This window comes from Colletotrichum acutatum (assembly GCF_030867785.1).
Source record: "Colletotrichum acutatum strain CBS 112980 chromosome Unknown BDZ83scaffold_75, whole genome shotgun sequence".
Taxonomy (NCBI): Eukaryota; Fungi; Ascomycota; class Sordariomycetes; order Glomerellales; family Glomerellaceae; genus Colletotrichum; species Colletotrichum acutatum.
The window spans coordinates 193,822-207,845 of NW_026849069.1; the positions used below are offsets into that span (position 1 = coordinate 193,822).

A 14,024-nucleotide genomic window follows, 5' to 3' on the forward strand; every position below is an offset into this window, starting at 1 on the left:
CTGGCTTGCCCTCGACAACACACCAAGCCATTGGATTCTATCCGCCCGGCTAGCTCAATCGGTAGAGCGTGAGACTCTTAATCTCAAGGTTGTGGGTTCGACCCGTAAGTTTCAGCTCACCACCTTACGATATTGATCGTTGAACCTCGTCACTAACTCCTCCCAGCCACGTCGGGCTCAATTCCCGTCAGCGATTGACGCATTCTCTTTTTACCTTTCTCGATACCTTTACCACCTTTTATTTGACCCAATTCCCAAATGTTTCCCCTCCCCGTTGTCTTGCTTCTCATGTGTTCTCCCTCTCACAGCTTAATCTCCGGGGTCCTCGCCCTGCACCCAATAACCGTCCTCGGATCCGGCACAAAGCGACTGACGAACATGCTTGTCGGGGGCTTCTCTTCCACAATTCTCCAGTCGTAGTTCATTATCAAATGCGTCAGCACAATCTTCATTTCGTTGCTAGCAAAGAATCGTCCCGGGCACGCGTGCGTTCCATGGCCAAAGGCGAGGAACTCTGGACTCGTCGAGACGAATTGCCACCGGTTCTCCTGCCCTGGCTCTTCGCGCATACGGAGGAACCTGCGGCCGTCGAATTTGTCGGGCTCGGGTCCCCAGAGGGCTGGGTCACGGGTATTATGTGTGGCTACGGTAATTAGGGTGCCCTTTGGGAGGTAGGTTCCGTCGGAGAGGGTCATGGGCTCTTCAACTCTGCGGTTCATGATGTCTAGGTACCATGTTAGCAAGTCGTCACTTTAAGACTCCCGTGGTAGTAGGGGCTTACGTGGGCCCAGTATGTGCAATCGCTGGCTCTCCTTCATACAACTGTCCATCAACTTCAACTTGAAGAGACTGTTCTTGCTCCAACCCCCATCCTCGGTAAACACCTTGACAATTTCTTCTCTCAATAGAGCAAAATATTCTGGGTACGCCAACAAGTCGTATAATATGGCAGTTACCACAGAAGACGTCGTGTGAATCGCCGCAAACGTAAGGAATAGCTGTCCAGCAACGACATCAAACTCTCGTCCGCGCCGAACATCGTCAATCCACGACAATGAATCCATAGGTCTTTCCTTCTCATCCCTCGCCAGCCTTCGCGCCGCGAGCTCCGGCTCCATTATCCTTCGTGCCTGCTTGATCTGACTTCGCAGGTAGTTCAGCGTCGGTACGAAGCGGTGCACTAGGGGACGAAGAAGGACTGGCCAGGCGCGCAGAGCTCGGCCTGCGCGGAGAATGACACCGGTGAAGTTGATGGAGACTGCTATCCACTCTTCATCGCGACAGAGACGGTCCCCGAGGAGGATCTTTGCAGATAAGCGTGCGGCTAGTTGAGTGGCCACGGGAAAGAATCTGACTTCTTGCCATTCTTTGCTTGACGGGAGTTGTTCCCTGAGGATGAGAGACGTCTCTTCGCGGAGTCGCTCCGTCAAGTACACTGAGATACAAATTAGCATTGGCGCTTTTGATGCCTTTGCCTGACTCTCCCTCTTTCGAGGAGCTCACTTACCCAGTTCTTGGTTGAGGTTTTTCCGCATGGCTTCTTGTATGATTTCTCCCTTGAGCCCATCTTGCAGGATATCCAAGCCGGGATACCGCGTGAGCCATTGCTGTGACCGTCAAGGTTAAAATAATTCTGCTCATACGCCTTGACCTTTGGTCATTTCAAAGTTCCCTATCCTACAGACTTACTCGATCGATGAACCCGGTGAATGTTAAGCGTTTGTCATTCCGAACTTCGTCGCACAGACTCGGGGGCAGCATCACCAAGGGACCAAACGGGGATATAACCTGAAATGGCCGGCCATGTGTCTACGAATTCAAGTCAGTATCGTAGTCTCCAAGATTGCAGTCAATTTAAGAATACTTCGTCGAATCCTGCTCGCAAGAGCTCAAAGGCGTTGTTGTTCCATCTTTCCCTCGCCTTCTCGTATGACCACTCTCCTCGTTCTTTGCCGATCAACTTGAAGCCCGCATACGGCTTATCTTCGCGATAATGCCAAGCTAAAAGTCCAAGGGCACCGAGAGAAGCGAGTACTAGTGTCGTCAAGGTTCCAAGCTGGTTTAATGGATCGTAGTCAACGAGAGGTTGTAGGGGGATGCCCATGTTGTTTCGAAGATTTGGAAGCGCTGCAATGGTGATCCTAGTCTTGAGCGTCTTGGCGTAGCCAGATGACGCGGGGAAGCTCGGCAGTTAAGCCTCGATGTGAATGAGAATCTTATGGCTTTCGAGTTGCTCTTAGTTATCTGCCCAATGTGACTGGTTGCCAGAAGTTAGAATCGGATGAGTGCGCAGTGTCTTTTCTTCCTGCGTGTCACTGGATGAAGAACACGAGGGGTAGGACATCAGACCTCTGGATGAAATGGGGTTTCTGTTCTTTTATCCTGAGGCCCATGCTACATTACTCGGTGTAACAGTATTTTGACTTTCCCATGGTTCGGCCTTTTGAATCCAGCGAGGCCGTGCTGATACATGCTGCGAACTCTATTTTAAGCTGCAGCGGGAGATGAAGTCAGATCAGATGCACGTCCCCACGTCGTCAGGGGCTCATCGAAGGCTGAAGCTGTTCAGGTTGAAATTTATCAGGAGGTGAACAGAGACTCTTGATCCACGATGAATACTGAGTATGGTAGGCCGAAAAGGGAGTCTCGGCAGAGATGTCGGAATACAACATGAGCCACATGCCACATAGTCCCGGTATCTGAGTAATTTGTGTCAAATGTTGAGTATACATGTAATGCCAGCTTCAAACTCTCGGTAGATACACAAACCTCGCACGTGCTTGATCAACAACGCCAATATTATGTATCAAAACATTATATATCAAACACTGGCATGGCTGGCCTTACATACTTACTGAAAGTCAACCGCTGACAGGATTTGTTGCAAAGACTATCTCGTCAGCAGCCTATAGACAAAAAGGCGAGCATACACATAACGAAAGGTAACGTACCTTATTCGAGCGGAGCAAAAAATGGTATTGAAAGGGACGAGACTCGAACTCGCGCGGGTTGCCCCACCAGGAAACAGATGTTAAGCTGACCTTAACCTGGCGCCATAACCAACTCGGCCACCCTTCCAGATGCACCAGACTCCATTGGAGGTGCTGTGGATGCAGATTTGTGTTACGGCAAGCGTCCATATCCCCGAAGCATGAGAGATTTGTGCTTGTTGTGGAGCGTTAGAGGGCAAAATTATCAGTGTGGCAATCGAGGGAGCTTCAAGTGTCTTAGTGCGGTGGAGCTGGGTTTGAGTGTGGTTCTTCGAGAGATCCAGGCCCGTCACGACCCGCAAGTGAAAATCGGGACTGGGCGAGAAGTTCCCGTGGAATAACATGGGCCATGATTGGGGATTCATCATGAGTGGTGCTCACGAATGGGAGTCCTGACTAAAGAAGTTATCATTCTAATTCTAATATTGACAGCAGCAGAGAAGATGTGACCCGTGACCAACAGGTGGTTGTCCTGTCCCACCGGCCCGGCGGTGGGATAGAGCAGATGCAGTGGTACCTCCCTGACGCTGACAGAGTTGTCGTCCTTGCTTCCAACCAACATCGTCTCCACTACATATCCGTCGCCAAATTCAGGCTCGCAAAGAACACGCATCAGGACAGCAGCGCATTGCTGTGGAGTGAGAATCAAGTCGTCGGGACGCACTCTATCACGACAATACTCGGGATGAAAGATGGGAGTCTGTGGACAATCAGTTTGTTATCGGTGAAGAAAATAGCGCGATGTAGTGCTGGCTCAGTTTCACTCACGTAGACCGCTTCAGGACAAACTGCAGCGTTCCGGATACCCAGCTCCTTTCTGAGGCCACCAAGACTCTTGACCATGCTTACGATTGCAGCTTTGCTGGCGAAGTACATCGGCGTGTGCATTGAGTGCACGTAACCACCCAGACTTGCAATCCAAAGGAGGTTGCCTTTGATATTGCGGTCTTGAAGCCAGTAATCAATGGCGATTTGAGCCAACCGAATCGGTCCAATGGTGTTCACCGCGAAAGTCTTGTACTGGCCAGCTTTGGAGTCAACAGGATCTTGTTCAAGAGGAGAAACCCCCAGGGGCGTTCCAGAAACAGCTTGATGGAGGCTCATAGAGGCCCACGCCATTGCAGATGATGTGGACCTGTGGAAAGGTTTCGAGTGCGGTCGCTCACAGTGAGCTGATTTGGTTCCAGTCGGAAACATCTGTCTTGTGGAAGATAGCATAGACGCCGTGGGTACCAGCAGAGCCCTTGGAATATCTGGCGATGGTTGCTTCAGCTTCAGGCCTCAACCCAATGTCACCAAGGATAACTGAGCGTCCCGACTGTAAGAGGAGTTCAACGAATGCAAGGTTAATACCTAGCTCAATATACGTCAGATTTGTTGCGCAAAATTCTCATTTTTTGAGGTTTGGGACAGGGTATTGTTGACCTACCAGAACCAGCGCCTGTGACGACGGCGAACTTGCCCTTGACAACGTAAGCTGACATTTTTGTTCCGAGTATGTACTCTCAACAAGGTGACAATGCAAATGAGATAGAAGTGTTGCGAGACTCAGGAAGGAGAGAGGCCCACCAAGTGCTGTGAGTCCGATCATCCGTTTTATTAATTCAACTTGGTTCCATATCATATGGCTTCGCTTCATTCCTCAACCCTGTCTCTGGTGGTCGCCTTTGCATCGGAGTGGATCTCCATACGAAGGTTCTCAGAGGATCTCGACTTTCAGCGGGTGGGTAAACCGAACTTCCGCAACAGATACCCTCCCTTCATTTGTAATGATTGAAACCCATAGTCCAAAAATCTTCATGACATAATCATCTGCTTGTAATTTGCGGAGAAGATCGTGGGAAAGGGGTCTCATCTGATGCAATCTCTGGCTAAGGCAAAGAGACGTCGCCTCACCGAGTCAATAGAGTATAGAACATTTCACAGCTGAGGAATCGGCCGCCGGTTGGATACGACGATACTACTCCTTCTAACTCGAGCATGGGCTTCGTAGTTGGCAATGTTTCGCAAAGCCATGCATTCATTAAGATTGACAATTAGCCACTTATTCATCGTAACGTGCACTTCACGGAGAATGAATTAGTAGGTCAATATGGCCAATATACCCAGAATCGTGCCGAATAGGTCCAACCGGGGTATCATCGGGCTATCAATTGGTGTGCTAGCAAAGTCGCCTGATGTGGTTGGAAGCTCAAACACAGGACTAGTACTATGACCAACGAAATTACTGTGCATCTGACATTGGCTGGCGTTACATATACCCTGTCGTCGATTATGCCTGTGCTGCTCCATGCACCTGCAACAGTAAGCGGAGAAACACATCAGTAAATCAACGTAGCCAAAGATTTTGTCAGGCAACTATACCGAGAAGGGCATCGCTACTATTACGTGTGGTCAGCTCGCTGAAAGGGGAGGTAGATGTAACTCCATGTCCTCAAGGAACACGACATCTTATATCGAGGTATCTTACATGAATGAGTTTGTAGCATCCTTTGCGATTTGGAATATGCAGCTGGACCTGCAAGGTACTCTCGCTAATCCGCGACTCCGACTTTCGCATGTACAGCGGTGAATAGCTCAACAATCGAAGCATTAGGCCATGTCACACAGTCACGCAACACACCACCAGCGGATCCACAGGCAGGGTAGGTAGGTGGCTTCGGACATCCTGCATTGCAACACTCCCCCCGCGTCTATTGATGTCTATTGATTCTTGATGCCCAAGGTAGCCACCAATGCATCGGCGTCCTATCATCTTCTTGAAGACCACAGGTCTTCCTGCGGGAGGGCAAAGGAAGCTTTTGTACTTTGCAGTGAATGGAGACAAAAACCACGACACCAGACAATGACGAATCATCGATGTTGCCAGCGAAGACAAAAGTAAGAACTGCTCCTATCAGCTACCCAGACCTTCCAATAGTCTGAGCGGAAGGCCACTCGCTTAGGGTCAGCTTTCATGAAGAGCTGAAACATTAGTACAACAATGTACCCTCAACATTTGGCTTTTCATCGCGAGATCGTGTGCATTCCCGAAAAGCACGAGTATGCGAAAAGTCACAGCCGAAAATACCGAAATCTGAGCTTTTGAACAATCACTAGCATCATTGTACCTAGCAGCCTGCCGATGCGATTTCCTAGTGTAGTCGATGTGGCTGGATAAGAAGGTGTGTGATTGTCAGCACTTATGCGACCGCTCTGGAGCAGCATCATGGTGCCCCAATTTCTACATTTACGGAAGGTGTTTAAGTAAGAAAACAGTATCTTAGGAAAATTGATTGGTACATGCAGAAGAAGACCCATCTGAACTTAGCTTCGCTTGCTACGTGTCTAGTATATATACATGAAATAGTCCTCTCCTGCCCCCTCAAGTCTACACTCGCAATACTTTCGCGTCACTGATCTTCAACTCTTGTCATCCTGCCCGTCATGAACGTTGATTTACTAAGGCTATTGACGCTATGCGTGTTTTTAGGGTTGGCAATATGCGTTGAGTCTCTATCCGCGACATGTCAACAGCTATCCGCATCGACGAAGATCCAGCAATACCAGGGAATTGAGATAGAGTACACCCAGGAACAACAAAACTATTGTTGTTGTTGTTGTTGTTGTATTTAACGCCGTGGCGGCCGGGCTAGAGCCCTTACCGCAGACCTCCCGAAGGGTATATGGCGTGGAGGGCCGTGAGCCAAGGCTACCTACTCTACAGTACGTCGTCTCTTTACATCGTCCTCCAAATCATGCCTTGTGGCCACTACGCGTTCTGTCTGTCCCCGGTTCCCGCTGGTGCCCCAGTTTCATTCTTTCCCAAATCGTCCCTTGGAATCGGGAGGTTCTTTGTAGTCCGCACTCACATCTACCTAGGTGTGGATGCTGCTACCGCAGACAGATCTTCTGGAAGAAGTCCGTCACGCGGAGAAAGGCCTCGAAGCCTCGTGGGTCGGTGATTAATCTCTTGAAGTAGGCCTCGAGAGATCCCATAGGACCTATGGGCTCGGGCATACTGCGAGAGTGGAGGGTCGGCCACCGTTGCCTCCTCGCCAGCGTTAGTCGACAGTAGACCAGGTGGTCCACGTCTTTCGCCTCTCCACAAGAGCACATCATTAGAGCGTCGTCGTGGTTGAAACGTCGGTGATATTGCTCGAAGTCCCCGTGACCCGATCGTGCCGCCAGCAGGTGATGTAACGTAGCCCGCGGCAAGGCCAGTTCAGGAGGGCTGGACAGAGCTGCCTCAAGCCCCAAGTCCGCGTACCGCGGCCTTCGCTCTTTATACCACCATCTCCTGTGCTGGCTTTGTAATTTTTCCCTTGCAAGCCGCTTGATGCCCGCTAGTGTTGCCATTTGACCCATCCGCGCCGGCAGTGTCGTTCCTTCTTTGGCCAGCCGGTCCGCGGCCTCGTTTCCTTCGATGCCCTGGTGTCCCGGGGACCAGTGCGTCCGTATATCAAATATCCTGGCCGCTTCTTGGATTTCGAGGAACGCGTCTTGTGACGAGTCCGGCGCCTTGCCGCGGATGCCTTGTATAACGCTGGTGTTGTCGATACATATGTGGATTGGATGACCGCGATTGGTGAGCAGAGCCCTTCTGAGGCCGGTTCGCGCCCCTTCGACCTCGGCGTCGAACACTTCTGCTAGTCCGAGTCGGCCGCACCCTTGCGCTATGCGTTTGGAGTCTCGGTAGATGACGAAGCCGTACCCCACGGCTCCGTTCGTCGCCCTGGAGCCGTCCGAGAAGACGATCATATGGCTTTCCGGTACTGTCTTTAGCCAGCGCTCGAAAGCTTTCGCAGCCTCTTCTTTGCATTGAACTACTATCTGATCCTGTGAGCTTGGCAGGTACTGTGATTGGAGGAACGTTGGTCTTCCGCATCTTGGCAGAAGTTCAGCCGTCCGTTGTAGTCTCGTCTGTTGCTGTCCCTGCTGGGAGAGCCGCGCGACTAGCGGGTGTCGGCGATCAATCCTCTGTAGTCGGACTGCGGCCCGTAAACGGACGCCTTCTAAGGCGACTTTGGCTGACGGTAAGCCGGCGTCTCGGAGGAGGCTACTGGTTGGCGTTGTCCTCCAGACAGGTAGAACGATCCTTGCTGCCGCTGTAATGACGCTGTCGATCTTCTGCACGAGCCCCTTCTGGCCTGTGTTGACGGGTCTTCCTTGGAAAGGCGGACTCGTGTCTGTCTCCGCTTGGCGTCTCGAAGCCGGCTTCGTGATACCTGCGTACCATGTTTCGGCGCCGAAGAGCGCGATCGGCAGTACGTAGGAGACGACGGCTTTTCGCACGGCGGCCGCTGGCAGTCCTCTCTTTGTGTTTGTAAGCTGCCTCAGGTGTTGAGCTGCCTTCTTTGCCGCAGCTACTCTTGTGTCGACGTGGTGCCGGAAGGACAGTCTCTTGTCGAACCAGACACCCAGCCAGCGTACAGGATTTGTCGAGGCCTTGACCACCAAATCCCCCGCCCTGACCTCTGGCAGCTCCGCTGGCTGGCTGTGCTTCCTAGTAAAGTGGATGACCTCGCACTTGCTCGGGTCGAAGGAGACCTTGTTCTCCGAGCCCCATCTGAGAATGCCGGCTGCGCTTCGGTTGAGTATTGCGACGTTGCTCTCCAGGGAGGGGCTGATGGCCAGAGTGGCGATGTCGTCCGCGTACCCGAATCGCGCGTCCGGGTCGTCTTCAAGGATCTCCGCGATGTAGAGCAGAAAGACGATGGGAGATAGTGGCGACCCCTGAGGCAGCCCGCATGACAGAGGAAAGTATTCCGTCGTGCTTTCTTCCAGTCGGACTCTGGCGATGCGGTTGCAGCAGAAGCTGAAGATGAGTCTAATCAAGCCGTGTGGCCATCCCTGCTGACGCAGTCTAATGACGAGCCGGTTCCGAAGGACGGAGTCGAACGCCCCTTTTACGTCCATAGTCAGAAGCGTCGCCGTGAGCCCTTTTAGGAGGGCCGTTTCGATATCGTGGGCGAGGCAGGTCGTCAGATCGACGGCTGACCTGCCTTGTAGAGCTCCGATCTGTTGCGGACTGACGATGCGCTCGACAATCGCCAGAGAAGCCATCCTTCTGGCTATTAGTCTCTCGAGTCCTTTGCCCAAGCACGAGAGGAGCGCGATCGGCCGCCAGGACCCGGGCTTGGAGGCATCCCTGCCGGCCTTCTGGATCATGACCACCTCAGCTCTGCGGAAAGGCAGAGGAAAGTGGCCGGCCCGCATACAGGACTGGAATAGCTGCCTGACCGGCTCCGAGATGACGCCCCAGCAGGCCTGGAGGAGGCGCGTGGTGATCCCGTCCACACCAGGGGTCGTTGTCTTTGTTAAGGTGGCCGTCTTCACTTCTTCTCCGCTAACATTGTCCTGCCAAGTAATCGCTCGCCTTGGGACGACGGGTACGTCAAACGGATTACCCGGTGCGTCATCTTCCGCACTAAACCTGTCGAGAAGGGCTTCCCGAAGCGCTTGGGCCTTTTCGTCAGTATCCTCGATCGTCTGGTTGTCCACAACCAATGGGGGTGCTCTGGTCAGTGGGCTCGCCTTCCGCCAACCCATGATCTGGTACAGGTCCCGGTCTGAAGCGACTCCATCGATCTTTCCGGCCCAGTATGCTCGCTTAGCCTTCCTCACCGTGCTCAGGAACGCCTTTCGTTTCTCCATTAGATAAAGGTGCGCATCTTGCTCCGTCTCCCAGGCTTGTTGGTTGCGGGCAGCACGGTATGCTCTGTGGGCCTCTGCGCATTCCTCCGTCCACCAAGCCGCGCCTTTACCATGTTTTCCTCTCTTCTTGCCGACCGCCTCAATGGCTCGGGAGAAGAGCTCGACGATGTGACTTGCCTGCCCGTCCAGGTCTTCCGGAGTAGGTTGATCCCCCAGATTGGGCATCGCAGCTAGCCCCCCTTCGATCAGGTCTCTCAGCCGAGGCAGCGCCGAGTCGGGCACTGACAGTGGCCGTGGCTGCGGGTGGCCCTCTCCCTGTGACACTGGGCGTTTGAATAGTGGTATGACGGCCACGATGGCCTCGTGGTCAGCTCCCGGGTGTAGCTGTGGGCTGACCTGCGCGTGCGCAAAAGGGATATTAGAGAAAGCCAGGTCCAGGACATGTCCGCAATCCTGGGCGCCACCCCCAACCCGGAGCTGACCAGAGGCCATCGTGGCCGTCATACCACTATTCAAACGCCCAGTGTCACAGGGAGAGGGCCACCCGCAGCCACGGCCACTGTCAGTGCCCGACTCGGCGCTGCCTCGGCTGAGAGACCTGATCGAAGGGGGGCTAGCTGCGATGCCCAATCTGGGGGATCAACCTACTCCGGAAGACCTGGACGGGCAGGCAAGTCACATCGTCGAGCTCTTCTCCCGAGCCATTGAGGCGGTCGGCAAGAAGAGAGGAAAACATGGTAAAGGCGCGGCTTGGTGGACGGAGGAATGCGCAGAGGCCCACAGAGCATACCGTGCTGCCCGCAACCAACAAGCCTGGGAGACGGAGCAAGATGCGCACCTTTATCTAATGGAGAAACGAAAGGCGTTCCTGAGCACGGTGAGGAAGGCTAAGCGAGCATACTGGGCCGGAAAGATCGATGGAGTCGCTTCAGACCGGGACCTGTACCAGATCATGGGTTGGCGGAAGGCGAGCCCACTGACCAGAGCACCCCCATTGGTTGTGGACAACCAGACGATCGAGGATACTGACGAAAAGGCCCAAGCGCTTCGGGAAGCCCTTCTCGACAGGTTTAGTGCGGAAGATGACGCACCGGGTAATCCGTTTGACGTACCCGTCGTCCCAAGGCGAGCGATTACTTGGCAGGACAATGTTAGCGGAGAAGAAGTGAAGACGGCCACCTTAACAAAGACAACGACCCCTGGTGTGGACGGGATCACCACGCGCCTCCTCCAGGCCTGCTGGGGCGTCATCTCGGAGCCGGTCAGGCAGCTATTCCAGTCCTGTATGCGGGCCGGCCACTTTCCTCTGCCTTTCCGCAGAGCTGAGGTGGTCATGATCCAGAAGGCCGGCAGGGATGCCTCCAAGCCCGGGTCCTGGCGGCCGATCGCGCTCCTCTCGTGCTTGGGCAAAGGACTCGAGAGACTAATAGCCAGAAGGATGGCTTCTCTGGCGATTGTCGAGCGCATCGTCAGTCCGCAACAGATCGGAGCTCTACAAGGCAGGTCAGCCGTCGATCTGACGACCTGCCTCGCCCACGATATCGAAACGGCCCTCCTAAAAGGGCTCACGGCGACGCTTCTGACTATGGACGTAAAAGGGGCGTTCGACTCCGTCCTTCGGAACCGGCTCGTCATTAGACTGCGTCAGCAGGGATGGCCACACGGCTTGATTAGACTCATCTTCAGCTTCTGCTGCAACCGCATCGCCAGAGTCCGACTGGAAGAAAGCACGACGGAATACTTTCCTCTGTCATGCGGGCTGCCTCAGGGGTCGCCACTATCTCCCATCGTCTTTCTGCTCTACATCGCGGAGATCCTTGAAGACGACCCGGACGCGCGATTCGGGTACGCGGACGACATCGCCACTCTGGCCATCAGCCCCTCCCTGGAGAGCAACGTCGCAATACTCAACCGAAGCGCAGCCGGCATTCTCAGATGGGGCTCGGAGAACAAGGTCTCCTTCGACCCGAGCAAGTGCGAGGTCATCCACTTTACTAGGAAGCACAGCCAGCCAGCGGAGCTGCCAGAGGTCAGGGCGGGGGATTTGGTGGTCAAGGCCTCGACAAATCCTGTACGCTGGCTGGGTGTCTGGTTCGACAAGAGACTGTCCTTCCGGCACCACGTCGACACAAGAGTAGCTGCGGCAAAGAAGGCAGCTCAACACCTGAGGCAGCTTACAAACACAAAGAGAGGACTGCCAGCGGCCGCCGTGCGAAAAGCCGTCGTCTCCTACGTACTGCCGATCGCGCTCTTCGGCGCCGAAACATGGTACGCAGGTATCACGAAGCCGGCTTCGAGACGCCAAGCGGAGACAGACACGAGTCCGCCTTTCCAAGGAAGACCCGTCAACACAGGCCAGAAGGGGCTCGTGCAGAAGATCGACAGCGTCATTACAGCGGCAGCAAGGATCGTTCTACCTGTCTGGAGGACAACGCCAACCAGTAGCCTCCTCCGAGACGCCGGCTTACCGTCAGCCAAAGTCGCCTTAGAAGGCGTCCGTTTACGGGCCGCAGTCCGACTACAGAGGATTGATCGCCGACACCCGCTAGTCGCGCGGCTCTCCCAGCAGGGACAGCAACAGACGAGACTACAACGGACGGCTGAACTTCTGCCAAGATGCGGAAGACCAACGTTCCTCCAATCACAGTACCTGCCAAGCTCACAGGATCAGATAGTAGTTCAATGCAAAGAAGAGGCTGCGAAAGCTTTCGAGCGCTGGCTAAAGACAGTACCGGAAAGCCATATGATCGTCTTCTCGGACGGCTCCAGGGCGACGAACGGAGCCGTGGGGTACGGCTTCGTCATCTACCGAGACTCCAAACGCATAGCGCAAGGGTGCGGCCGACTCGGACTAGCAGAAGTGTTCGACGCCGAGGTCGAAGGGGCGCGAACCGGCCTCAGAAGGGCTCTGCTCACCAATCGCGGTCATCCAATCCACATATGTATCGACAACACCAGCGTTATACAAGGCATCCGCGGCAAGGCGCCGGACTCGTCACAAGACGCGTTCCTCGAAATCCAAGAAGCGGCCAGGATATTTGATATACGGACGCACTGGTCCCCGGGACACCAGGGCATCGAAGGAAACGAGGCCGCGGACCGGCTGGCCAAAGAAGGAACGACACTGCCGGCGCGGATGGGTCAAATGGCAACACTAGCGGGCATCAAGCGGCTTGCAAGGGAAAAATTACAAAGCCAGCACAGGAGATGGTGGTATAAAGAGCGAAGGCCGCGGTACGCGGACTTGGGGCTTGAGGCAGCTCTGTCCAGCCCTCCTGAACTGGCCTTGCCGCGGGCTACGTTACATCACCTGCTGGCGGCACGATCGGGTCACGGGGACTTCGAGCAATATCACCGACGTTTCAACCACGACGACGCTCTAATGATGTGCTCTTGTGGAGAGGCGAAAGACGTGGACCACCTGGTCTACTGTCGACTAACGCTGGCGAGGAGGCAACGGTGGCCGACCCTCCACTCTCGCAGTATGCCCGAGCCCATAGGTCCTATGGGATCTCTCGAGGCCTACTTCAAGAGATTAATCACCGACCCACGAGGCTTCGAGGCCTTTCTCCGCGTGACGGACTTCTTCCAGAAGATCTGTCTGCGGTAGCAGCATCCACACCTAGGTAGATGTGAGTGCGGACTACAAAGAACCTCCCGATTCCAAGGGACGATTTGGGAAAGAATGAAACTGGGGCACCAGCGGGAACCGGGGACAGACAGAACGCGTAGTGGCCACAAGGCATGATTTGGAGGACGATGTAAAGAGACGACGTACTGTAGAGTAGGTAGCCTTGGCTCACGGCCCTCCACGCCATATACCCTTCGGGAGGTCTGCGGTAAGGGCTCTAGCCCGGCCGCCACGGCGTTAAATACAACAACAACAACAACAACAATAGTTTTGTTGTTCCTGGGTGTACTCTATCTCAATTCCCTGGTATTGCTGGATCTTCGTCGATGCGGATAGCTGTTGACATGTCGCGGATAGAGACTCAACGCATATTGCCAACCCTAAAAACACGCATAGCGTCAATAGCCTTAGTAAAATCAACGTTCATGACGGGCAGGATGACAAGAGTTGAAGATCAGTGACGCGAAAGTATTGCGAGTGTAGACTTTGAGGGGGCAGGAGAGGACTATTTCATGTATATATACTAGACACGTAGCAAGCGAAGCTAAGTTCAGATGGGTCTTCTTCTGCATGTACCAATCAATTTTCCTAAGATACTGTTTTTCTTACTTAAACACCTTCCGTAAATGTAGAATTGGGGCACCATGATGCTGCTCCAGAGCGGTCGCATAAGTGCTGACAATCACACACCTTCTTATCCAGCCACATCGACTACACTAGGAAATCGCATCGGCAGGCTGCTAGGTACAATGATGCTAGTGATTGTT

General features: G+C 53.9%; 4 protein-coding genes and 1 pseudogene across 5 annotated transcripts; 2 read left to right on the top strand and 3 right to left on the bottom strand.

Moving 5' to 3' along the window:
- Nucleotides 1-43: 43 nt before the first annotated feature.
- Nucleotides 44-114, top strand: BDZ83DRAFT_t192 (annotated as a pseudogene). Its single transcript has one exon. The product of its transcript is annotated as a tRNA-OTHER (tRNA).
- Nucleotides 115-302: 188 nt separating this feature from the next.
- BDZ83DRAFT_582384 (P450 monooxygenase) lies at nt 303-2,104 on the bottom strand (the record flags this gene model as incomplete). Its single annotated transcript, XM_060505549.1, has 5 exons — nt 303-724; nt 782-1,435; nt 1,508-1,607; nt 1,690-1,809; nt 1,865-2,104. The coding sequence occupies 5 exons, from the start codon at nt 2,102-2,104 to the stop codon at nt 303-305; spliced, it is 1,536 nt and encodes a 511-aa protein (XP_060362810.1).
- Nucleotides 2,105-2,537: 433 nt separating this feature from the next.
- Nucleotides 2,538-4,474, bottom strand: BDZ83DRAFT_653713 (uncharacterized protein; the record flags this gene model as incomplete). The annotated part of the gene is made up of 6 exons (XM_060510637.1): nt 2,538-2,699; nt 2,952-3,104; nt 3,508-3,690; nt 3,759-4,125; nt 4,157-4,343; nt 4,420-4,474. 6 exons carry the CDS (start codon nt 4,472-4,474, stop codon nt 2,538-2,540), a joined length of 1,107 nt encoding a protein of 368 aa, XP_060362811.1.
- A 1,834-nt stretch (nt 4,475-6,308) lies between these two features.
- Nucleotides 6,309-6,646, top strand: BDZ83DRAFT_628360 (uncharacterized protein). Its single transcript, XM_060508698.1, has one exon. The coding sequence runs from the start codon at nt 6,417-6,419 to the stop codon at nt 6,603-6,605; it is 189 nt and encodes a 62-aa protein (XP_060362812.1). The 5' UTR covers nt 6,309-6,416; the 3' UTR covers nt 6,606-6,646.
- Nucleotides 6,647-13,453: 6,807 nt separating this feature from the next.
- Nucleotides 13,454-13,793, bottom strand: BDZ83DRAFT_628361 (uncharacterized protein). Its single transcript, XM_060508699.1, is given in 2 exon segments — nt 13,454-13,637; nt 13,648-13,793. The coding sequence occupies 2 exon segments, from the start codon at nt 13,682-13,684 to the stop codon at nt 13,495-13,497; spliced, it is 180 nt and encodes a 59-aa protein (XP_060362813.1). The 5' UTR covers nt 13,685-13,793; the 3' UTR covers nt 13,454-13,494.
- Between the last annotated feature and the right edge of the window lie 231 nt (nt 13,794-14,024).